This window comes from Anolis carolinensis, unplaced genomic scaffold (genome assembly GCF_035594765.1).
Source record: "Anolis carolinensis isolate JA03-04 unplaced genomic scaffold, rAnoCar3.1.pri scaffold_12, whole genome shotgun sequence".
NCBI classification, from domain to species: Eukaryota; Metazoa; Chordata; class Lepidosauria; order Squamata; family Dactyloidae; genus Anolis; species Anolis carolinensis.
Window position 1 is genome coordinate 22,058,902 of NW_026943823.1, and position 26,927 is coordinate 22,085,828.

General features: G+C 41.4%; 1 protein-coding gene across 4 annotated transcripts in view; it reads right to left on the bottom strand.

Annotated features, from left to right (window-relative positions):
• Nucleotides 1–26,927, bottom strand: part of arhgef9 (Cdc42 guanine nucleotide exchange factor 9) — a 154,191-nt gene that overhangs the window by 13,670 nt on the left and 113,594 nt on the right. For all 4 annotated transcript variants that reach the window (XM_062964103.1, XM_062964104.1, XM_062964106.1 and 1 more), the window contains 4 exons: nucleotides 24,254–24,486; nucleotides 15,483–15,612; nucleotides 8,325–8,456; nucleotides 839–1,082 (listed from right to left, as the gene is read on the bottom strand). In XM_062964103.1, the coding sequence (XP_062820173.1) occupies nucleotides 839–1,082; nucleotides 8,325–8,456; nucleotides 15,483–15,612; nucleotides 24,254–24,486 (739 nt within the window). The remainder of the gene's footprint in view (nucleotides 1–838; nucleotides 1,083–8,324; nucleotides 8,457–15,482; nucleotides 15,613–24,253; nucleotides 24,487–26,927) is intronic.

The window sequence follows — 26,927 nt, forward strand, 5'->3', positions numbered from 1 at the left end:
GTGTTTCTGGGATGTGTAGTTTTGTTGTTTTGGCCTAGGCCGAAATTTCATTACTCTTTTATATATATAGAAAAGTGAATGTTTGTATGTTTGTATGTGGCAGCTTTCTGATTGGCCGCCACTTTCACAGGCCACTGTAACCGCCAGGAATCACTGACATGGACCAAACTTGGCACGCTTAACCCCCATGACGCACTTTACGGCCTGGTGCCATTGGCGGGATGATGGCCCATTGGTGATGGGATATGTAGTACTTTCAATCGCTACGACTCCCACAGGCCACTGCGACGCCCAGCAGTCATGGAACTGGACCAAATTTGGCCCACAGAACCTGCATGAACCCCTTTCCGTCAGGGCGTAGATTGGGGGAGGATGGACCAAGTAGCTTCACTCACTTCTTCCTCTGAGAGTTGTAGTTCACCCTTAAACAGACAGCACTGAACCCAGCTGACTTCGGATCTGGACCAAACTTGCCACACAGGTTTCTCAAAACACCCGGGCACCGCCGGGTCCCCAAGCTAGTAAATAATAAATGAGAGCTGATGAGGTATGGTGACCTAATCTAACTTTCTGGGATTATCCATAAGAAGTCCATAATCCAGGGACAAACTGACTATGACAATCCAAGATCCATGAATGTAGACACCAGTCTATGTGGGAGGCCCCATAAATGCAGTCACTCTCAAGTGACTTCTACCCAAGTCAACCATTCCAAATCTATGTGCACCATGCAGTTTGGCTGAATTGCCATCTATCTTTTGGCAATGATTGGATCCAGACCTTCCCGTTCTAACCAGGAACGAAGGGAGCCATTTTCCTCCAATCCCTCCGACCGTACCTATCTTTTCATCTTCTTGCACCATCTTCCGCTCCTCCCGGAAAGCTCTCAGCCACCTCAGTTTCTCCTCCAGCTTCTTGGCAAAAAATAAGTGCATCTCCTCTGTCTCCTTGTTGTGAAGTTTGAAGGCGTTCTTCATGCTCACGTTGAAGTCGTCATCCCTCCCGTCTTCGATATCCACAAACTCATACCTATCCATGTCAATGCGCCCTTTGTAGTAGAGGATATCTCTTCTTATCAGATCCTAGGTGGGGAGGGAAAAGAAAACAACAGCGGTTACAAATTGGGGTGGACTTATATTCCAGACTTCATGTCTTGAACAAATCATCCAGGCTGGGAGATAAATGAGGGTGAGATATTTGGTTGTGAGCATCCTTCAACCTTATACTTAGCCCCAGACTCCTGGGAAATGGACATAACTGGACAGGACTGTAGCACTTTGTCCATACTTAAGGTCAGAACGTCAACATTCAGCCAGCTATTTTTAACAGAGATGTGAAACCTTATGGTCACAAGGGTAAATTTGAGTGCTGTAAATCTTAACTTATTCTCAAAGCAAGATTCTACAGCATGGCCTTCATTTTGTAACTTTACTAATACATACTAGGTGAAAATGCTCTTGTCCTGTTTTGTCATCCAAGAACAGCCTTAAAACACTGTGGTAAGTAAATGAAAACTGCTTTACTTCAGCAAAACATAAAGTACAGCACACTCAGTGGAATAATGCAAAAGGAAGCAAGAAAGTCTTAGGGTAAACACAGTTCTTAGTCTCTGTTAAATTCCCAAATCAAATAGCAGTCTTACTTCAGACAAAGAAACAGCAATAAATCCTTAGGAGCAGTTTCCCAGATGCAGACTCGAAGCAGGCACAAGGGGAGCGAAGAATCAGTTTGTTACCAGCAAGAGCTGGCTGCACCTGCTTCTGCTTTATAGCCCTGAGTCCCCTCATAGCTGCTAAGGCAGTTCCTAATTACTCAGTTGCATTTCTGGAAGCTATTCTACCTGAACGACGTCTCTGCTCTGTTTCCTTTCACCTCTCCTGAAATGTGGGTACTTGCAAAGTCTCCCCCCTAGATTCCAACTCAAACTCAGATTCATGAACACTTTCCTGCTCCCCTTCCTCTTTTGAAGAAGAGGAATCCCTAACAGTCTTTCTGGTCTGAATGGCTTCCTTCTCAATCCCATCATCTCAATGCTTGTCAGATACTGGGCATCAAAGCACAAGGGCAACAAATCAGCTCTCTGTATTCCATCCAAAAAGAGACTTATGTAGGTACTGTGTATACTCGAGTATAAGCCTACCAGAATATAAAATGAGGCACCTAATTTTTCCACAAAAAAACTGGAAAAACTCATTGACTCGAGTATAAGCTGAGGGTGGGAAATGCAGCAGCTACTGGTAAATTTCAAAATAAAAATAGAAACCAATAAAATTACATTAATTGAGGCATCACTAGGTTAAATGTTTTGGAATATTTACTGCATTTCAAAGAAAAACAGTAAACTAGCCCTGTAAGTGGAAAAGTAGGGTCAACAAAAACAGTATAGTATTAACAATGACTTAATAATCCATGGGGACTCAGGCCAGCTTCCAACATAGTAACAGACAAACATTCAATGCCTACATAAACAATACAGAGCTAGATATAGATCTATAATTATATATACTAATTTCACATATATATTTCCCCCTGAAACGTTTGCAAATCCTCTCTCTATATATGTGCATTTACCTCCTGCAATATTTGCAAGCCCTATATATCTATGTTTATATCTATCTAAGTTTATATCTTTCTCCCACCCTGGGCATTATTCCACAGATCTATAAAACAACAGACCTCACAACCTGCCATAGATGTGAGTGAAATATCAGGAGAGAATGCTTCTGCAACATGCCCATACAGCCTGGAACACTCACAGCAACCCAGGGATTCTGGCCATGAAAGCCGTCGACAACACATTATCCCATATCACTTTTCTCTTTTGTATGGCACTGTTGTAGCTCAGCCGTCAGGATCTGGCCGTCCACAGGAGACGGAGTTTGACTCAGATTCTGATTTGGATTCTGGGCTCCTTCAGCACTTGGATCAAAGCCCAATGGCTTTGCAGGTGCCCAAAGTTCCAGAAGAACTGCTAATTGGGGAACATTCCGATGTCCAGTCAAGGATGGGTTTGCCAGATGGTGTTGTTGCAGACAAGGATGTGACTTTTGATCGGAGACAATCTTTTGCAAAAGATAGGAGTCAAAGGGAGGGTGTGAGACGAAGCCGGCGCTTGGCTCTCAAGCGCACTAATGAGTAACTTTCCCATGTGAAGTTGTAAAGTGTCTTGACTTTCACTGCCTTGTGGCCTTGAGAACTCCTTAAAGGTGCCTTGTTTCCTGTTCTTGTTGCGGTGTCAACATTGCCATCCTTGGAAGAAGAATCTCTGTTCCAGTCTCTTGATCCTTGCTTCGTTCCCATGCCAGTTCCAGGAACTCCAGGTGGAGTTCGTGCCTTGTGACTCTTGAGTATACCTTGCCTTGCTAACCTCATTTCCACTACTCCTTAGTGGATGTTTTCCATATGGATTACAGTTGGTGGTTTTACCGCATCTTGTTCCTGATCTCTGCAACTTTTAGCTGTTTACTGACTTTGACTTTTTGGTGGAACTATCGAGTTCCGTTTGTGGATTACAACTTTGAAAGATTTTGTTGATCTAACTATTGAACAGTTGAGAACTTTATATTATGGCCTATTCACTCTATTGACTTTTACTCTATTTGTTTGCATATATATATCCTTCAATAAACTGCTTTGCTTTTGATTCTGGCTCTGGTTTGGTTTTCAGAGTGCTCTCGCAGCCTTGGGGTGCAACAGGCACGGCCTTTGCAAGGATCTTGACACTTTATAGGAGCTGTCCTCAAAATAAGTTCAGCACCTTAAACAGTTCCTGAAAGCCCAAAGTGAATTTCCGCTCCAAAGCCAGCATTCCCAGTCAATGCCTCCTCCCTTTTAATTCTCTATGAATACTCAGAAACATGCACTGCATTATGATTCATTATAGATTTGTAACTGCAGAGATGTTGCATTTCCTTGCATTTTTCAGTAGCTCGATACATCCAGCCCCATATCTATCTATCCCTGCTATTGAGCTGTTGGCATTCACTGACCCATCCATCTGCCTGCCTTGGCACATATTCCGGCTGAGCAAGAATGGGTGGCTCTGTCGATATTTGGAGAGATCTTACAGGAAACGCTTCAACCCTAGAAATGCAGATGTTAGCAAATAGCCATCTTGCGACACAGCGTCTCCCATCTTTGCCCACTTTGAGAGATACGTTGTCCATGATCCAAGTCTTCATTTTACTCGTCGGATGGAAAAACCCTTGACTGCTTCCAATGCTTCCAATGAATTAGCCTCGATGTGTCCAAAAAAAGAGCCGGGCCCTATTTTTCTTTTCCTTGACCTGATCCCAGAAATGCCAGCTCATCGAGAGAGAAAACTAAATCTCCCCACACAGCAGCCGATTATATAAAAGATGCAACGCTATCTGGAAAAACACACACAAAAAGCTCAAATTGCCCATCTCAGCGGAACTGAACCAAAACAAGAAAAAGCATCCACAAATCTGGGGCTGCAAGCTGTTGGTCTCATAACCGGTCAAGCATTCAACAGCCAGAATATATTGTATATTTTCATTTCACTGTGCTTTTCTTTTTTGGAGGCAAGGAAGATAAATGTCATCTTGAAATACTAACTCCACTCCCGACCCCTCAAAAAACCAAACAGGCCAAAGCATTAGCTGTGTGAGGTTGTCTTCTTCCAGTTGTGCTGTGGACAGAAGAAAGCACCAAGACACACGCTGGTAGATTCCAACAGGTTTTATTGTACAGAATACCAGAATCTTCTCTGTAGCCCATTTATATAGGGGCTCTCACATACCAGAGGGTAATTGAGGTTTTATGGCTGGCCTGTTTCTATGGCTGGCATCTGTTCTTTGTCAGCGCTTGCTCTGTGTCCGGAGATGTCAAAGATCGGAGATCATGACATCATTATTGTACATAATACCAGAATCTTCTCTGTAGCCCATTTATACAGGGGCTCTCACATACCAGAGGGTAATTGAGGTTTTATGGCTGGCCCGTTTTATGGCTGGCATCTGTTCTTTGTCAGCACTTGCTCTGTGTCCGGAGATGTCAAAGATCGGAGATCATGACATCATTATTGTACAGAATACCAGAATCTTCTCTGTAGCCCATTTATATAGGGGCTCTCACATACCAGAGGGTAATTGAGGTTTTATGGCTGGCCCGTTTTTATGGCTGGCATCTGTTCTTTGTCAGCGCTTGCTCTGTGTCCGGAGATGTCAAAGATCGGAGATCATGACAGAGTGAAAGATGAATTGCCTAAAAGAATATTCAGCCAAACTTGATTTGCAGCGTCTGAGCCCTATTTAAAACCATTCTAAGTGTTTGGTTAAGAAATAAAATACTGTGATGCTACCTATCAATCATGTGAGTCACTGAATGGTAGGAACATCCTAAGATTCAGCAGATAGTGGAGGCAGTTTGTTGAAAAAGCCTTCCATGGAGCCCTCTCTGGGTTCATCCACATTTAATGCAGTTTGGCACCCCTTTATCTGCCAGGGCTCAATGCCTTGGAATCCTGGGAGTTGTAGTTTTACAAAGACTCTAGCCTTCTTGGTCTAAGAGTTTTGGTGCCTTACCAAACAACAATCCCCAGGGTTCCACAGCCCCAAATGCTTCCCTGAAATGCAAACTGTATTCACGAAGCGACTAGTGAAACTGGAGTGATAGCAGCCTTCTGATCTCCACATTGGCTCAAAAATAATGGATCCTTGTAGATCATTAAAGTCTTCTCCAAGCTTTCCTGTCTCCTCATGATGTGGCCAAAATACTTCATCTTTGCCTCCAATCTTATTCCCTCCAGTGAGCAGCCATTGGGCATTATTTCCTGGAGGATGGACTGGTTGGATCTTCTTGAGGTCCAAGGCACTCTCAGGATTTTACTCCAACTCCACAGTTCAAAAACATCTCTCTTCCTTCACTCAGCCTTCCTTATGGTCCAGCTCTCGCATCCATTGTTTACTTTAACTATGCGGACCTTCGTTGCCAGTGTGATGTCTCTGCTTTTCACTATTTTATCGAGGTTGGCCATTGGTCTCCTCCCAAGAAGGAAACATCTTCTGATTTCCTGGCTGTAGGAATCTTCATGCCTAGAAATACAAAGTCTGTCACCGCCTCCACGTTTTCTCCCTCTATTTGCCAGTTATCAATAGGTGTCGTTGCCATGATCTTGGTTTTCTTGATGTTTAACTGCAGCCCGGCTTTTGCACTTTCTTCTTCCACCTTGGTGATAAGGCTCCTCAGCTCCTCCTCACTTTCAGCCATCAGAGTGGTGTCATCTGCATATCTAAGGTTGCTGATGTTTCTTCCAGCAATTTTAACTCCAGCCTTGGATTCATCCATCCCCGCACGGTACATGATGTGTTCTGCATACAAGTTGAATAGGGAGCCTTGCCTTGCCAAACTCCTTTGCCAATCTTGAACCAGTCCATGGTCTGTTCTGTTAACGAGTGTGTATAGCGGAACCAGTAGCGTCCAGTTAACACCATGTGCAAAAGACTCAGACCAGGCAGAGGAATTGAAAGAACAAAGGAACTTTACTTGTTGAGTTGAAGTTAAGTAAACAGTTCAGCAATCGTACAATGTCCTTGTAGTTGCATAGGATCAATAACTAATCAATCAGCATTCAATATATCCATCATAGCATATTTAAACTGCTACTTGACCGTAGCTAGAGAGCCTGTCTTTTCTGTGCTCTCCCTGCAAGCTCAGATTCCCAACTGACAAACCCAGCCATCTGCCAGCAAACCGATACATTGTTTAAGGCGTGGCTTGCTTCTGCGAAAGCTCAGCTCCCTTTTTGCAGAGATCTTTTGCAAGCAACTTTGCAAGGATTTCTTTATACACATACATAGCAATTTGGCGCAATAAACCAGTCCATGGTCTGTTCTTACTGTTGCTACTTGGTTGTTATACGGATTTCTCAGGACTGAGACTGAGGAGGTTCAAAGCAGAAATGCATGAGACTCAACTTCCATTTCTGCATGAAATTCGACTTCCATTTTGGATACGTCTTTATTTAAGGCTGATGAACATCTTAGTTCAGGGTAATGCATAACGGCTCTTGAAGCCATAACAACGACATGCAAAAGCTCAGTAGGTATTGTTATGCCGCAGCGACACAATGGAGTGAGCACATGAGTCACCCAAATGCAAACAAGAAGCGAGTTAGAGGAAGAGTGAAGAACCCAACTCCATCACATCAGAGTTAATTGAATAATCCAAAAGGACCACCTTTTGTCTGGGAAAGAGAGCCACTCTGTTCCACCGCAGGCTCTGAGACTGAACTTTCGACACCTTGACAAGAAGAGGCCTTATTAAAATTAATAAACATCAACATGAAAGACAGAGGCAGCGAAGGTGGGGGGTTCAAACGCTGACGTGTCGGAAGAAGCCGCCGCTTTCTCCATTATGTGGAATCCCTGGTGGCAAGAAGATAAATGCGTGGCATCCTGATGCGATCCCCATCCGCGGCATGATATCACGCTCCCCCGCCCTCCGAGGACTTAATGAGACGTGGCTGGAACACAAAGTCCCGTCGGTGTCCTGCGCATGTGCAGGTTCCCTTAAACATCGTGTGCTTTCTAAGTCAGACTTGCATAAGAGGAATTCCACAAACGTTCCTTGCCTGTTCGCTCATTCTTGGATGTTGCATGACTCTTTGTCTGCACTACTTGATTCATAGTTGCCATTCAAATCTAGGGACTTATCATAGCGATGAATGGGCTTGGCAACTCCTTCCCCACAAAACTCTGCCGCTTGCGTCCTCAATGCAGTGTTTTGGCGACAATGCAAAGCTACGGGAAGGGGTGATGGGCTGGTTGAGGAAGCAAGTGGCAGAGTTTTGTCTGGAAGGAGTTGCCAAGCTCATTCATCACTATGACAAGTGCCTAGATTTGAATGGCGACTATGTTGAGAAGTGGTATTTGGGTGTGGCTTTCAACTGCATAGTAAACTGCATGGTAAATGTTTTCTCCTATACTTTGTTCATTTTTAATTCCAAAATGTAATCTACTTTCTGGTAGATATATTGGACTCCCTCAAAGGTTCCTCAAGCAGCTTGGCTTCCAGAATATTTAATATGTGGCTCACTTTCTTTGGGATATAGACTCCAATGACCAACATCTTCCCCCAACTCTGCTTTCCAAAACAGACAGTATTCTAGCCGACCAAACTGGAATAGAATCAGACTGTTCTATGTCTCTTGATCTGAAGGCTACGATTGTGTTACTATGGCTTTTTCTGATAGATACTGCATCCCGTGGTTGGGTTACGGCTCACTTGTGGTCAATCTGTCAATCAAGCAACCCACCATCCAGCCTTTTCTGCATCCAGAGAGAAACGGAAGGCCTGCTTACCTTTTTGCAGAGAACCATCTGGTGATCAAAGAGGAAGAACACGCGCTGCTGGCTTCGTCCGTAGGGCTGATAAATCCAGGACATTTCCCCGGTGTAGATCAGCTCGGAACTGCGGTCCAAGATGTCATCCCCCTGGAAGACCAGAAAAGACGGTGGGAAATTGGCCACGACAAGGCTCTGGGCAACATCTTGAGTCTAGTGTTGGAGGAAGCCCAAGATGGAACAGACACAGATCTAGCACTGAAGTAAGACTGCTACATAATTTGGGAATTGATCAGAGACTTAAGAACTGTGTTTACCCAAAGACTTCTTTGCTTTCTTTTGCATTATACCACTGAGTGTGCTGTTCTTTATGTTTTGCTGAAGTAAAGCAGTTTTCGTTTATTTATCACATTGTTTTAAGGCTGTTCTTGAAAGACAAAACAGGACACTTAGCTGCGGCAGCTCCCGCCTCCTAGGTCAATGATGGGCAACCTTTTGCGCTCGGTGTGTCAAAATTCACCAAAAACCTAGCATGACTTGGGGTGTGTGTCACTTCGAGAAAAAAAACCATAATTTCGCACTATGTATAGCTTAAATAACAAAAATGTACAATTGTAATATATAACTGTATTTAATAAATCAAAAACTATTTACTACCATGATTTCCATGTACAACAATCTATGGTACCTCTTGCAGTTTCCATGCTGATTTCTCTCTATTCTAGTGTCAATGTAGTCCTGAATAATGAATAATAATATAGTAATATAATAATAATATGATAATATACTACAATAATAATAGAATAATAATAGAATGATATAATATAACCTCTCTCTATATACAGTAGAGTCTCACTTATCCAACGTTCTGGATTATCCAACGCATTTTTGTAGTCAATGTTTCCAATATATCATGATATTTTGGTGCTAAATTCATAAATACAGTAATTACTACATAGCATTACTGCGTATTGAACTACTTTTTCTGCCAAATTTGTTGTCTAACATGATGTGTTGGTGCTTCATTTGTAAAATCATAACGTAATTTGATGTTTAATAGGCTTTTCCTTAATGCCTCCTTATTATCGAACATATTTGCTTATCCAACGTTCTGCCGGCCCATTTATGTTGGATAAGTGAGACTCTACTGTATATAACTATTTAATAAATCAAAAACTATATACAGTAGAGTCTCACTTATCCAACACTCGCTTATCCAATGTTCTGGATTATCCAACGCATTTTTGTAGTCAATGTTTCCAATATATCATGATATTTTGGTGCTAAATTCTTAAATACAGTAATTACTACATAGCATTACTGCATATTGAACTACTTTTTCCGCCAAATTTGTTGTCTAACATGATGTTTTGGTGCTTCATTTATAAAATTATAACCTAATTTGATGTTTAATAGGCTTTTCCTTAATGCCTCCTTATTATCCAACATATTCACTTATCCAATGTTCTGCTGGCCCATTTATGTTGGATAAGTGAGACTCTACTGTACTACCCTTATTTCCATGTACAACAATCTATGGTACCTCTTGCAGTTTCCACGCTGATTTCTCTCTATTCTAGTGTCAATGCAATCATGAACAATATGAATAATAATATAGTAATATAATAATAATATGATAATATACTACAATAATAATAGAATAATAATAGAATGAACAAAGCACAAAAAAGGGACTAGGCACGTTTGCGTTTTAATGAGCAGCCAATGATTTGATTAACGGTCTGACTGATGAGAAGACCAGAATAAGAGAGAGAAAAAAGAAGAAATTCTCCTTTTCATAATCTTCCTTTTAAAAAAATAGTGAGAGAATGGGTGAAAGGGTCTCCTTTTTGCCGCCTCCAGAGAGGCATCCTTGGCTTAGAAAACCGGGATGTTTGCTGCATGCATCCTATTTTTATTCACGCTGGAATTCGGATATAATAATGCAGCAATATGTTGCAGCCGGCTCTCGTCCGTTACGTAATTAAGGGCACAAAGCCATTCATTAGTGGATCCATAAATAACTAGATGGAATCGGCACGAGGAGAAATTTAAAAGAACAGCGGCCTTCTATTTGTTCCTACTGTTGCCATATATACTCGAGTATAAGCCGACCCGAATATAAGCCAAGGCACCTAATTTTACCACAAAAAAACTGGGAAAACATTGACTCAAGTATAAGCTGAGAATGGTAAATTTCAGAAATAAAAATAGATACCAATAAAATTACATTAATTGAGGCCTTAGTAAGTTAAATGTTTTTGAATATTTACATTAAGCTCAAATTTAAGATTCTGACGGTCCAACTCTGATTAAATCATTATTCTCATCTTCTTCAATGTAAATGTGTTTATGTATCCTTTTAATACAGTAGAGTCTCACTTATCCAACATAAACGGGCCAGCAAAACATTGGATAAGCGAATTTGTTGGATAATAAGGAGAGATTAAGAAAAAGCCTATTAAACATCAAATGAGGTTATGATTTTACAAATTAAGCACCAAAACATCATGTTTTACAACAAATTTGACAGAAAAAGTAGTTCAATACGCAGTGATGCTATGTAATAACTACTGTATTTACGAACTTTGCACCAAAATATCACGATGTATTGAAAACATTGACTACAAAAATGCGTTGGCTAATCCAGAACGTTGGATAAGTGAGACACTACTGTAATAATAGAGAAAAATAATATATGTAATAATAGTAATAATAAATACAGGAAAATAATACAAGTAATAATAAATAGAGTAAAATAATAAATGCAATAATAATAGGAAGATCAGAGTGAAATAATAAATATATTATTATTAATAATAATATAAATAGAGTAAAATAAATGTAATAGTAGCATCAATAATAGAGAAAAATAATAAATGTAATAATACCAATAATAATAGAGAAAAATAATAAATGTACCATATATTTTCGAGTATAAGTTGACCCGAATATAAGCCAACCAGGACCCTCACCCGAGTATAAGCCGAGGGGAGCTTTTTCATTCTTAAAAAAGGGCTGAAAAACTAGGCTTACACTCGAGTATATACAGTATTTGTTGTTTGATCACTTTCATATCACGGGCATGCCTCGTTCAATGAAGAGTGTGTCTACACTGTAGAATTAATGCAGTTTGGTGCCACTTGGACTGCCGTGGATCAGCGTTATGGGACACACATAATGGAGCATGACTCTTTAGTGGACCCCATAGGCGTTTATATATATAGACTAGCTGTGCCCGGCCACGCGTTGCTGTGTCTGAGTCTGGTGGTGTTGGTCACTCTACATTAGGTTGTATTGATGCTGTGACCTCCACCCTTCTTTATACTCACATTAGTAGTAGTATTTGAAGTCTGTTACCTTCTTCAATTTTTCAGTTTTGTGGGTCCGGATTGTGTTTTGTGGTGTGATTGTGTTGTTACAATCGGGAGGCAAGGCTTTTGCGTTGTTTTGCCAAGTTTCGTATTTCTGGGGCGTTTAATTGTGTTGTTATAGTCATGATGCATTGTTGTGAGTTTTGTGCATCCGGATTGTGGTTTTGTGGTGTGGTTGTATTGTTAGAACCAGGAGGCAAGGCTTTTGCGTTGTGTTGTCAAGTTTTGTATTTCTGGGGCGTTTAGTTGTGTTGTTATAGTCACGATGTATTGTTGTGAGTTTTATGGGTCCGGATTGTGGTTTTGTGGTGTGGTTGTGTTGTTACAACCGGGAGGCAAGGCTTTTGCGTTGTTGCCAAGTTTTGTATTTCTGGGGCGTTTAGTTGTGTTGTTATAGTCACAATGTATTGTTGTGAGTTTTATGGGTCCGGATTGTGGTTTTGTGGTGTGGTTGTGTTGTTACAACCGGGAGGCAAGGCTTTTGCGTTGTGTTGCCAAGTTTTGTATTTCTGGGGCGTTTAGTTGTGTTGTTATAGTCACGATGTATTGTTGTGAGTTTTATGGGTCCGGATTGTGGTTTTGTGGTGTGGTTGTGTTGTTACAACCGGGAGGCAAGGCTTTTGCGTTGTGTTGCCAAGTTTTGTATTTCTGGGGCGTTTAATTGTGTTGTTATAGTCATGATGCATTGTTGTGAGTTTTGTGGGTCTGGATTGTGGTTTTGTGGTGTGGTTGTGCTGTTGTAACCTGGAGGCAAGCCTTTTGCATTGTGTTGCCAAATTTCGTATTTCTGGGATGTTTAGTTTTGTTGTTATAGTCACTGCGCAAACAACTTTATCATTTTATATATATAGACTAGCTGTGCCCGGCCACGCGTTGCTGTGGCAAAGTGGTGGTGGTATTGGTTAAAAGTTGTGGAATTTTTATTTGACGTTATTTGTATTTTTTAAATTAATTTTATTGTAACTTATCTTTTTTATTTATTATATTTTATTATTTTGTTGTATTTTTAGTTATTTTGTTATAGTATTTGATTGTATTATTTTTTTTAGTGATTTTTATTATTTTTTATTGTATCATTTGTATTTATTTTATTTTTTATTCTTTTATTAACACTGGGCTGAGTGGGTTGCTAGGAGACCAAGTGGCCAGAGCTTAGCCTTCTAACTGGCAGCAATTGGATAAAAGCAATTATTCCTCTCCCTTTAATTAGGACTTTATTTTTCTTTTCTTTTTGTTGTATCAACCTAGAGCCGTGGATGATGGGTTGTGTTGTCAAATTTCGAGGTTGGGGGGCCTGTAGTTTTGTTGTTTTGTGGGTCGCCGTGATGCCATCACTCTTTTATATATATAGATGTGTGTGTTTTTTCTTCCAAAGGCCAAGCCCAATTTTAACCTTCAAACTGCAGGATTAACAGAACAACCTTGAGGGCCAAGCCGACTACAAAGAGCGATGCTGACACAAATAGGCCAAACGGCTTTGCCTCCGTCCCCAAAGATGTCATTTGAGAGGGAAATGACAGAATTCTGGCCACAATTTCTCCAAAATGTGGGTTATGGGGTTTGGACAGGCGCGAAAGCTGCCATGGCATTGCACCAGTTCCTGTGAAAGGATGCCAGGCATCAAGAAACGGATCATACTGTTTTTCCGATCATTTTTCGTCCCCATTGTTGCTAGAATCAGAAATTATGTTTGGGTGGCCCATCCAACTTGGGGATTATTTCTGGAAGCATGGGTAAAAGTGATGTCATAGATATTTTTATTTATTTATTTGTTTATTTATTTATTTTGTGTCAAAAGCATTGCATAATAAATACAGTAGAGTCTCACTTATCCAAGCTAAACGGGCCGGCAGAAGCTTGGATAAGCGAATATCTTGGATAATAAGGAGGCATTAAGGAAAAGCCTATTAAACATCAAATTAGGTTATGATTTTACAAATTAAGCACCAAAACATCATGTTATACAACAAATTTGACAGAAAAAGTAGTTCAATACGCAGTAATGTTATGTTGTGATTACTGTATTTACGAACTTAGCACCAAAATATCACAATGTATTGAAAACATTGACTACAAAAATGCGTTGGATAATCCAGAAGCTTGGATAAGCGAGGCTTGGATAGGTGAGACTCTACTGTAAGTTATAAAAAGTGATAAAATAAAGGAAATCACAAGCAGCTAAATGCAGTAGAGTCTCACATATCCAACACTCGCTTATCCAACGTTCTGGATTTTCCAACGCATAGCGTATTGTTTATTGTTTATTGCTTGTTGTTTATACTGTTTTAATTGGTTTTAATTTGCCTTTCGTTTTGTATTGTTATATTGTGTGTTGAGGCCTTGGCCTTTGTAAGCCGCATCGAGTCCTTTGAGAGATGCTAGCGGGGTACAAATAAAGTTTAATAATAATAATAATAATAATAATAATCATTTTTGTAGTTGATGTTTTCAATATATCGTGATATTTTGGCGGGCCCGTTTATGTTGGATAAGTGAGACTCTACTGTAAGTTTAAAAGTGATAAAATAAAGGCAATCACAAGCAGCTAAATACAGTAGAGTCTCACTTATCCAACATAAACGGGCCGGCAGAACGTTGGATAAGCAAATATGTTGGATAATAAGGAGGGATTAAGGAAAAGCCTATTAAACATCAAATTAGGTTATGATTTTACAAATTAAGCACCAAAACATCATGTTAGACAACAAATTTGGCAGAAAAAGTAGTTCAACACACAGTAATGCTATGTAGTAATTACTGTATTTACTGAATTTAGCACCAAAATATCACGATATATTGAAAACATCGACTACAAAAATGCGTTGGATAATCCAGAACGTTGGATAAGCGAGTGTTGGATAAATGAGACTATACTGTATTATTATTATTGTAATAATAAATAGAGTAAAATAATAAATGCAATAATACATGTAATAATAATAATAATAATAATAATAAATACAGGGAAATAATACATGTAATAATAAATAGAGTAAAATAATAAATGCATGTATTATTTTCCTGTATTTATTTATTATTATTACAGTAGAGTCTCACTTATCCAACACTCGCTTATCCAACGTTCTGGATAATCCAAGCCATTTTTGTAGTCAATGTTTTCAATATATCATGATATTTTGGTGCTAAATTCGTAAATACAGTAATTACAACATAACATTACTGCGTATTGAACTACTTTTTCAGTCGAATTTGTTGTATGACATGATGTTTTGGTGCTTAATTTGTAAAATCATAACCTAATTTGATGTTTAATAGGCTTTTCCTTAATCCCTCCTTATTATCCAACATATTCGCTTATCCAACATTCTGCCGGCCCGTTTAGCTTGGATAAGTGACACTCTACTGTATATTGAAAACATCGACTACAAAAATGCATTGGATAATCCAGAACGTTGGATAAGCGAGTGTTGGATAGGTGAGACTCTACTGTAGTTTTAGACCAAAAGTGGGCAAATAGGGTTTTCTTAGTTCAGGAAAATTCAGAGATTGTGTTGTCAAAAGCTTTCATGGCCAGAATTGCAGGGTTGTTGTGCGTTTTCCAGGCTGTCTGGCGATGTTCCAGAAGCATTCTCTCCTGACTTTTCGCCCACATCTATGGCAGGTATCCTCAGAGATTCAGAGATTGGGTTTTTTGTGTGACTTCCTTCCTTTGGAATAGAGACTATGACTCTTGGGATTCTTTGATGGTCTCCTAGCCAAGCTTCCAGGATCAGTTCAGGGTCGTATTATTTTCTGACGCCAGGAAAATATCATGCCAAGCAAGGTCCGAGATGGCACCTACCTCCCAATCCAGGACTGAGGCCTGCCACTGAGCAATCTTGTCGATGTTTTCCAGTCTGCGTTTCCTCTCGTTGATCTGCTGGGTCACATTCCTCATGACGGCAAGGGCTGCAGCCACATACCTGTAGTCACTGGGAAAAAGAGAGGAAAAGACGAAAAATCAGACGGTAGCCTCGAACCTGCTCTGACTACCAACTGCGCATTGTTTCCTTGGCTGAGAAGGCTTTCTTATCTGGTGTTCTTGCCCAGAAACGAAAACTTTTTGGAAAATAATACACGAAGAAACACAAAAAATACTACAAAAAACATTCCCAATGAAGCCAGAGCTTTATTTACTTGGTTTAACGGAGGATACAATAAATTTAAACCAGAATGAGGACATTACTTTTACCTATGCAGGGACTGCCGCAAGAATAACCTTTGCGAGACACTGGAAACAAAAAGAAATCCCAACAAAACAAAAATGGTTGGAGAAATTGGATGACATATATGATATGGACAAATTAACATACTTAATGAAAATAAATAGAGGAAATGCAATAAAGCGGACAGAATTGAGAAAAATACAAAGAATACAAGAAGAACTCAAAGGGAAAATAAGCAAAAGAAGAACCCGAGAATGGACACTTTGAACTAGACCATATTATAAAGGGAAAATGAACAAGAAAAGGAAATTAAACCACAATGGACAGAAAGCGAAAGACCAAATAGAACTTTTTACTCCCTAGTACCCCTGTAAACCTCTGTACTTACCTAATCCCTATCCTTTTTTCCCTTTTTTTCTTTTCACATTTGTGATATCTCAACCTTATTGTAATTTTCCTTCACTCACGTTATTCCTATCTTTTAAATCTATGTAACACTCAAAAAAGCATGAATAAAAATCTAATTAAGAAAAAAAAGAAGGCTTTCTTTGGGGTTGTATCATGTGCAACAGTGCAAAGGAGAGTCAAAGATGTTTGCAAAAAAAAATGTCATATAATCCGCTCCTCAACCCCTTCCCGCAGCTGCGCATCATCGCCAAAACGCTGCGTTGCCGGCTGGTTGAGGATGCAAGCGGCAAAGTTTGGTGGGGAAGGAGTTGCCAATCTCATTCATCACTATGATAAGTGCCTAGATTTGAATGGTAACTATGATGAGAAGTGGTATTTGGGTATGGCTTTCAACTGCATATGGTAAATGTTTTCTCCTATACTTTGTTCATTTTTAATTCCAAAACATAATCTACTTTCTGGATAACCCTCGTAATATTCTGGGGCACTGTAATGAAGTATGAATTTTGGTTTACAGATGTTATGTTTAATTGTGTGTTTGTGTTTTAAAAGGGTAAGTATTACAGTTATTGCCTCTCAGCACTCAGAGGCTGGTTGCCATGGAGAAGTAGGCGGAGCCAACTGCTGTTTTGTTGAAAAAGTGCAGAGTATAAAAAAGGGGGTCAGTCTGTGCTCTGATGAGGCACAGGGAAGATTGATCCTAGGTTGAGGGGATCAAGGAGACTTAATTGTTCATTTTTGAGTCAGTTTAAAATAAGTTTGGTGACTTATTTAATGTAGTCTGTGTCCTGGTAAGGAACAGAGAATCTGTGATCGTATATCACAGGGTGACTCGGTTTAAAAGTAGTAGAGGAAGAAGTTCTAACTACTTTAAGTCAAAGAAATGTCTTACCTCATTCTAGTATTGTAACTGTTAATAAAAGTGCCTCTAAGTGAGAAACAATATTGTAACCCACTAAGCTCTGTGCCTGAATAAACTTGTTATTGTTCCTCCAACATCTAAGCCTCTGTCGCATATATTATAAACCAAGTTGCGTTACCATCTAAAGTGAGTAAGAAGAAAGAAAAGAAAGTTTTTTAAAAAGGTGTCCTCTCTGAGTCTTTGGTGGTTGCATCTTCACAAATTGGTGGTGGTCGTTCCTAGTCCTTTACAAATTGGTGGTAGTTGTTCTTAGTCCTTTACAAATTGGTGGCAGCGTTATAAGCTCTTCGCAAATTGGTGGCAGCGGTGGGATAAAAAAGATTCACCCTGCCTGAAAGAACCTCAGTCGTTAATAGGCCTTTAAAGGCACATTTATTTAAAAACATGAATTTGAATACACATTTTAAAAACTACAGCTGGCACCCTTTTTGGTAGCTGCAAGGTCATAGGTTGGAGTTATAACTGGTCAGAGTTCATGTTGTATTTGTCGTGCAATGCTTTTGACACGAAATAAATAAATAAGATTTCATGTTTATGCCATTAAGACCAAACACAACCACCCCCAAAGCTGGCAACACCCTTATCCACAGAGTCTGTCACTAACTGGGACGTGATATCTGGGACTGGTCCATGAGGTCACTAAGAGTTTGAAGTGCAAAGATCCCAAGGAGATCTCACCAGCTTCCTTCCTGCAGCCTCACTGGGGTCTTGCCAAGTATCAAAGGGAGCATGATGGGGAGGCAACTGCATTATCAGATGCACCCCAAGTACATCCATGAAAAATCAATAAAAACATGGGTTGATCTATCCACAGGCCAATGTGGAGTCATCCTAGGAGATTGTTCCCAATTGAGCTCTCGTGGTTGATCTTCAGTCCTTGAGAGAAAGAGGACAGCGGGGCCGTTTGCCAATCCTCTTTCCACTTTGAACCATTTGAACATTGGCTTCGGAGACACCGTCACAGACAGTCAATGTGGATGGCAGCAAGAAGCAGGAATTATTACTACTGTAGGAAATGGGGACGGAAATAAACGGCACTAAAAGCCTCATTTGCCTGATTTAATGCTCTCCGCTGCCCGCTGTGACTGTCTGGTGCGGATCTATTTTGCTATTCAAGTTGGAACACTGTCAGAAGGAACCGGGGATGGGAAGAATATCCAAAAGCATTTGAATAATAGACAAAAAAGATGTGTTTCCCAGGACTTTGGTTTAGCAAAGGCTTTCAGGGATGAAGAAGGTTCGGTTGGGTTCCTGATTCACTCCCAGCACCAAGGAAGCTTTGAAGTCTGGTTTATTGCTTTAAATTTACGTGGTTTTAAATATTGAATTGCTTGTTGTTTGTATGTTTGCTGGCGTTCACCTTAGAGCAGCAATATAAATATTTCAAGCAAAGAGAGCCAGCGCAAGGCTGTGAACTCTTACCTCTTGCAAATGAGCTCAGTCTCAGTACAGAATTGAATTTATTTAAATAATACAAAAAATCCTCTCGTTTTGAAGTGAAAAAAGAACAGAAGGAGAACAACGGAGCTTGGAAAAGTGACTCTGGATGGCCACGGGGACTACAACATCCTCCAATCGGACCGTGGTGCATCTACCGTATATACTCAAGTATAAGCCGACCCGAATATAAGCCGAGGCACCTAATTTTACCACAAAAAAACTGGGAAAACATTGACTCCAGTATAAGCCACGGGGACTATGATACCCTCCAATCGGACCATGGTGCATCTACCGTATATACTCGAGTATAAGCCGACCCGAATATAAGCCGAGGCACCTAATTTTACCACAAAAAAACTGGGAAAACATTGACTCCAGTATAAGCCACGGGGACTATGATACCCTCCAATTGGACCGTGGTGCATCTACCGTATATACTCGAGTATAAGCCGACCCGAATATAAGCCGAGGCACCTAATTTTACCACAAAAAAACTGGGAAAACATTGACTCCAGTATAAGCCACGGGGACTATGATACCCTCCAATCGGACTGTGGTGCATCTACCGTATATACTCGAGTATAAGCCGACCCGAATATAAGCCGAGGCACCTAATTTTACCACAAAAAACTGGGAAAACATTGACTCCAGTATAAGCCACGGGGACTATGATACCCTCCAATTGGACCGTGGTGCATCTACCGTATATACTCGAGTATAAGCCGACCCGAATATAAGCCGAGGCACCTAATTTTACCACAAAAAACTGGGAAAACATTGACTCCAGTATAAGCCACGGGGACTATGATACCCTCCAATTGGACCGTGGTGCATCTACCGTATATACTCGAGTATAAGCCGACCCGAATATAAGCCGAGGCACCTAATTTTACCACAAAAAAACTGGGAAAACATTGACTCCAGTATAAGCCACGGGGACTATGATACCCTCCAATTGGACCGTGGTGCATCTACCGTGTATACCCAAGTATAAGCCGACCCGAATATAAGCCGAGGCAACTAATTTTACCACAAAAAAACTGGGAAAACATTGACTCCATAATAAGCCGAGGGTGGTAAATTTCAGAAATAAAAATAGATACCAATAAAATTATATTAATTGAGGCATCAGTAGGTTAAATGTTTTTGAATATTTACATAAAGCTCAAATTTAAGATAAGACTGTCCAACTCTGATTAAATCATTATTCTCATCTTCTTCAATGTAAATGTGCTTATGTCTCCTTTTAATAATAATAGAGTAAAATAATACATGTAATAATAATAATAAATAGAGTAAAATAATACATGTAATAAATAGAGTAAAATAATAAATGCAATAATAATAATAATAAGATCAGAGTGAAATAATAAATGTATTATTATTATTATTAATAATAATAATAGAGTAATAGTAGCAACAATAATAGAGAAAAGTAATAAATGTAATAATACCAATAATAATAGAGAAAAATAATAAATGTACCATATATTCTCGAGTATAAGCTGACCCAAATATAAGCCAACCAGGACCCTCACCTGAGTATAAGCCGAGGGGGCTTTTTCAGTCTTAAAAAAAGGGCTGAAAAACTAGGCTTATACTCGAGTATATACAGTATATTGTAGAAAGACTGCAGTTTGACCTCACTTGAACTGCCATGGCTCAAAGCTATGCGATTCAGGGAGCTGTAGTTTGGTGAGGTCCCATACTCTTTGGCAGAGAATGCTAAATAATAATAATAATTATAATTATAATTATAATTATAATTATTATTATTATTATATTCCACCCTTAATAAATAATAGACTGGGCATAATATATACATACATTATGTTATTAGTATAGCACAATGTAAGCACTATATAAACATTATATATTATTATATCTATATATATATAAATGAGTGATGGCATCATGGCGACCCACAAAACAACAAAACTATAGGCCGCCCAACCTCGAAATTTGACAACACAACCCATCATCCATGCCTCTGGGTTGACACAACAAAAAGAAAAGAAAAATAAAGTCCTAATTAGAGGGAGAGCAATAATTGTTTTTATCCAATTGCTGCCAGTTTAGAGGGCTAATCTCTGCCCACTTGGTCTCCTAGCAACCAACTCAGCCAAGGGACAGCCAGGGTTCAGTTAGGGGACAGGCAGATTTAGGCCTCACTTAGGCTTCTTCCACAGATTATCTAATTTGCACTGGATTATATGGCAGTGTAGACTCAAGGCCCTTCCACTCAGTTATTTAACCCATTTATAATCTTATATTATCTGCTTTGCACTGGATTATCTTGACTCCACACTGCCATATAATCCACTTCAGTGTGCATTTTATACAGCTGTGAAGAAGGGGCCTCATATAATCCAGTTCTAAGCAGATAATATAAGATTATCAATATACAATATACAATTCCTCAATACTTTATTTCCCATACCACCATACTTCGCCACAACAACGCGTGGCCGGGCACAGCTAGTTGTACTATATGACTATATTGCAATATTATTAGTAATATTACATGTAATATAAATATACAATTATAATAGTGTATTATTATTATTGTTATTATTGTTATTATTATTACATTGTATTGCATCACAATATTATTATCAATAATGGGTCAACCCACCTCCTTACATTCTTTCCTTCCTTCCTTCCTTCCTTCCTTCCTTCCTTCCTTCCTTCCTTCTCTCCTTCCTTCCTTCCTTCCTTCCTTTTTTCCTTCCTTCCTTCCTTCCTTCCTTCCTTCCTTCCTTCCTTCTCTCCTTCCTTCCTTCCTTCCTTCTCTCCTTCCTTCCTTCCTTCCTTCCTTCCTTCCTTCCTTCCTTCCTTCCTTCTCTCCTTCCTTCCTTCCTTCCTTCCTTCCTTCCTTCCTTCCTTCCTTCCTTCCTTCCTTCTCTCCTTCCTTCCTTCCTTCCTTCTCTCCTTCCTTCCTTCCTTCCTTCCTTCCTTCCTTCCTTCCTTCCTTCCTTCCTTCTTTCCTTCCTTCCCTCCTTCTCTCCTTCCTTCCGTCTCTCCTTCCTTCCTTCCTTCCTTCCTTCTCTTCTTCCTTCCTTCCTTCCTTCCTTCCTTCCTTCCTTCCTTCCTTCCTTCCTTCCTTCCTTCTCTCCTTCCTTCCTTCCTTCCTTCCTTCCTTCCTTCCTTCCTTCCTTCCTTCCTTCCTTCCTTCTCTCCTTCCTTCCTTCTCTTCTTCCTTCCTTCCTTCCTTCCCTCCTTCTCTCCTTCCTTCCTTCCTTCCTTCCTTCCTTCCTTCCTTCCTTCCTTCTCTCCTTCCTTCCTTCCTTCCTTCTCTCCTTCCTTCCTTCTCTTCTTCCTTCCTTCCTTCCTTCCTTCCTTCCTTCTCTCCTTCCTTCCTTCCTTCCTTCTCTCCTTCCTTCCTTCTCTTCTTCCTTCCTTCCTTCCTTCCTTCCTTCCTTCCTTCCTTCTCTCCTTCCTTCCTTCCTTCCTTCCTTCCTTCCTTCCCTCCTTCTCTCCTTCTTTCCTTCTCTCCTTCCTTCCTTCCTATTTTACTTCCTTCTCTCCTTCCTTCCTTCCTTCCTTTCTTCTCTCCTTCCTTCTCTCTCTCCTTCCTTCCTTCCTTCTCTCCTTCCTTCCTTCCTATTTTCCTTCCTTCTCTCCTTCCTTCCTTCTCTCCTTCCTTCCTTCCTATTTTCCTTCCTTCTCTCCTTCCTTCCTTCTCTCCTTCCTTCTCTCTCTCCTTCCTTCCTTCCTTCTCTCCTTCCTTCTCTCTCTCCTTCCTTCTCTCCTTCCTTCCTTCCTTCCTTCCTTCCTTCCTTCTCTCCTTCCTTCTCTCTCTCCTTCCTTCCTTCCTTCTCTCCTTCCTTCTCTCTCTCTCCTTCCTTCCTTCCTTCCTTCCTTCCTTCCTTCCTTCCTTCCTTCCTTCCTTCCTTCCTTCTCTCCTTCCTTCTCTCTCTCCTTCCTTCCTTCCTTCCTTCCTTCCTTCCTTCCTTCCTTCCTTCTCTCCTTCCTTCTCTCTCTCCTTCCTTCCTTCCTTCCTTCCTTCCTTCCTTCCTTCCTTCCTTCCTTCCTTCCTTCCTTCTCTCCTTCCTTCTCTCTCTCCTTCCTTCCTTCCTTCCTTCCTTCCTTCCTTCCTTCCTTCCCTCCTTCCTTCTCTCTCTCCTTCCTTCCTTCCTTCCTTCCTTCCTTCCTTCCTTCCTTCCTTCCTTCTCTCCTTCCTTCTCTCTCTCCTTCCTTCCTTCCTTCCTTCCTTCCTTCCTTCTCTCCTTCCTTCTCTCTCTCCTTCCTTCCTTCCTTCTCTCCTTCCTTCTCTCTCTCCTTCCTTCCTTCCTTCCTTCCTTCCCTCCTTCCTTCTCTCTCTCCTTCCTTCCTTCCTTCCTTCTCTCCTTCCTTCTCTCTCTCCTTCCTTCCTTCCTTCCTTTCTTCCTTCCTTCCTTCTCTCCTTCCTTCTCTCTCTCCTTCCTTCCTTCCTTCCTTCCTTCCTTCCTTCCTTCCTTCTCTCCTTCCTTCTCTCTCTCCTTCCTTCCTTCCTTCCTTCCTTCCTTCCTTCCTTCCTTCCTTCCTTCCTTCCTTCCTTCCTTCCTTCTCTCCTTCCTTCTCTCTCTCCTTCCTTCCTTCCTTCCTTCCTTCCTTCCTTCCTTCCTTCCTTCCTTCCTTCTCTCCTTCCTTCTCTCTCTCCTTCCTTCCTTCCTTCCTTCCTTCCTTCCTTCCTTCTCTCCTTCCTTCTCTCTCTCCTTCCTTCCTTCCTTCTCTCCTTCCTTCTCTCTCTCCTTCCTTCCTTCCTTCCTTCCTTCCCTCCTTCCTTCTCTCTCTCCTTCCTTCCTTCCTTCCTTCCTTCCTTCCTTCCTTCCTTCCTTCCTTCCTTCCTTCCTTCTCTCCTTCCTTCTCTCTCTCCTTCCTTCCTTCCTTCCTTCCTTCCTTCTCTCCTTCCTTCTCTCTCTCCTTCCTTCCTTCCTTCTCTCCTTCCTTCTCTCTCTCCTTCCTTCCTTCCTTCCTTCCTTCCCTCCTTCCTTCTCTCTCTCCTTCCTTCCTTCCTTCCTTCTCTCCTTCCTTCTCTCTCTCCTTCCTTCCTTCCTTCCTTTCTTCCTTCCTTCCTTCTCTCCTTCCTTCTCTCTCTCCTTCCTTCCTTCCTTCCTTCCTTCCTTCCTTCCTTCTCTCCTTCCTTCTCTCTCTCCTTCCTTCCTTCCTTCCTTCCTTCCTTCCTTCCTTCCTTCCTTCCTTCCTTCCTTCTCTCCTTCCTTCTCTCTCTCCTTCCTTCCTTCCTTCCTTCCTTCCTTCCTTCCTTCCTTCCTTCCTTCCTTCCTTCTCTCCTTCCTTCTCTCTCTCCTTCCTTCCTTCCTTCCTTCCTTCCTTCCTTCCTTCTCTCCTTCCTTCTCTCTCTCCTTCCTTCCTTCCTTCTCTCCTTCCTTCTCTCTCTCCTTCCTTCCTTCCTTCCTTCCTTCCTTCCTTCCCTCCTTCCTTCTCTCTCTCCTTCCTTCCTTCCTTCTCTCCTTCCTTCTCTCTCTCCTTCCTTCCTTCCTTCCTTCCTTCCTTCCTTCCTTCCCTCCTTCCTTCTCTCTCTCCTTCCCTCCTTCCTACTCTCCTTCCTTCCTTCTCTTCTGCCTTCCTTCTTTCCTTCCTTTCTTCCTTCCTTCTTTCCTTCCTTCCATCCCTCCATCCCTCCATCCCGCCTACCTGTGGTCCTGGGCCGTGTACTTGAGCAGTTCTGCCAGCTGCAGGGGGTACTTGCAGATCTTCTGCACCGGTGTCAGAAGGAACCCGTCAATGGCAATGTCAATCATCTGCTGCAGGAGACGGCACGCTTCGAAGAAGTGCTGGTACCTGCCATCTTTCATCAGCTTGGAGAGCTCCATGCAGGCGTCCAAGTGGTTGTTACAGTACTCGGAATAGATCCAAAAGCCATCTTGCTGCAGGAGACGGGGGTTGGAAAGCACCAAGAGAGAGGACACAGAGGCGGTGAGATGCATCATAACGAATCATGTACTATTCTGCCCAGAAAGAACAGGTATTTCTTCCTGGACTTCCTTCCTGGAAGGTCACACCCAGATGGTGTTGTTGGGGGATGCCTACGCAACCTCATGAACATTTTATAATAATAAACTCATGACCATTCATCATTCACTGCACCCTCGCAGTGATGTTGACCGGCAATATCTGCCTAGAAGATCAGGTGGCAGAAGGCTCTTACAAGTAAAACAAGCCGTCCAAGAAGAAGAACATGCCCTGGCAGAATATGTAAAGCAAAGTGAAGAACCTGCTTTGATTGAAGTCAAAAATCAGAAACTCCTCAAAGCACAGCAGACAAAAAACCAGTACAAGAAAACCGCACTACAAACTAGAGCTGACAGCTGGCACAACAAAACATTGCATGGAAAGTTCCTTGACAAAATTGAAGGAAAGGCTGATAAGGAGAAGACCTGGCTCTGGCTCACGAATGGGACCCTGAAGAAGGAGACAGAAGGCCTGATCCTTGCAGCCCAGGAGCAAGACATCAGGACAAAGGCAATTCAGGCCAAGATCGAAAAATCAGCTGATGACCCAAAATGCAGACTGTGCAAGGAAACCGACGAAACCATGTATCATATCCTCAGCTGCTGTAAGAAAATCGCACAGACAGACTACAAACAGAGGCACAACTATGTGGCCCAAATGATTCATTGGAACTTATGCCTCAAGTACCACCTCCCAGCAGCAAAGAACTGGTGGGATCACAAACCTGCAAAAGTATTGGAAAATGAGCACGCAAAGATACTGTGGGACTTCCGAATCCAGACTGACAAAGTTCTGGAACACAACACACCAGACATCACAGTTGTGGAAAAGAACAAGGTTTGGATCATGGATGTTGCCATCCCAGGTGACAGTCGCATTGACGAAAAACAACAGGAAAAACTCAGCCGCTATCAGGACCTCAAGATTGAACTGCAAAGACTCTGGCAGAAACCAGTGCAGGTGGTCCCGGTGGTGATGGGCACACTGGGTGCCGTGCCAAAAGATCTCAGCCGGCATTTGGAAACAATAGACATTGACAAAATTATGATCTGCCAACTGCAAAAGGCCACCCTGCTGGGATCTGCACGCATCATCCGAAAATACATCACACAGTCCTAGACACTTGGGAAGTGTTCGACCTGTGATTTTGTCATATCAAATCCAGCATATCTATCTTGTTTGCTGTGTCATACAATAATAATAATAATAAGGAAAGATAGTAAAAATATGGGATTTGAAAGAGACCAATCAGAATTTAAAAAGGAACTGTGTATTAATTTATTTATTTTATTTATCGTGTCAGAAGCAAATTGAGGTTCAATTGAAGTTCCATCTTGAGGTCCTGAGAGCGGCTGAGTTTTTCCTGTTGTTTTTCGTCAATGCGACTGTCACCTGGGATGGCGACATCAATGATCCAAACCTTTTTCTTTTCCACAACTGTGATGTCCGGTGTGGTGTTGTTGTTGTTGTTGTTGTTGTTGTTGTTGTTATTATTGACACAAAGACACAGTATAACATAACAGATGAGATATATATATGCTGGATTTCGTATGACAAAATCACAAGTCGAACACTTCCCAAGTGTCTAGGACTGTGTGATGTATTTTCGGATGATGCGCACAGATCCTAGCAAGGTGGCCTTTTGCAGTTGGCAGATCGTAATTTTGTCAATGTCTATTGTTTCCAAATGCCGGCTGAGATCTTTTGGCACGGCACCCAGTGTGCCGATCACCACCGGGACCACCTGCACTGGTTTCTGCCAGAGTCTTTGCAGCTCGATCTTGAGGTCCTGAGAGCGGCTGAGTTTTTCCTGTTGTTTTTTGTCAATGCGACTGTCACCTGGGATGGCAACATCAATGATCCAAATCTTTTTCTTTTCCATAACTATGATGTCTGGTGTGTTGTTGTTGTTGTTGTTGTTGACCCTGAAACCTGGTGCAGCTTTTGCAAATTCCTCCTGCCCACCTCTGCTTCCTTAGGTGGTTCTGACAACGAGGTTGCCTTCCAGTCTCCTTTTGGAAATTGACAGCTGAAGCTAAATTTTCTGACCTTGGTCAAAAGAGCCCAGCTTGGAGCAAAGCCATCACAGCTACAGATGGGTTATGACAGGTCCCCGGTCGGGGAAACAAGCCCTGCTGTTTCATGGCCACTGAGAGGGTGTCTGCTCCAAAGGCAGACGAATTGCAACACCGCCCTTGAAACCCAAACCTGGGAATCAGACATTGCAAACCTCGCACACTTCCATCTCTTCTCTTTCTGGCATTCACCTTTCAGCTGCCCCCTCTCCTTCTTCTGCCCATTTCATATAAATTGACCATTTCTCTTTAATTAATTCTGTTTTGTCCTTCTGTGAACC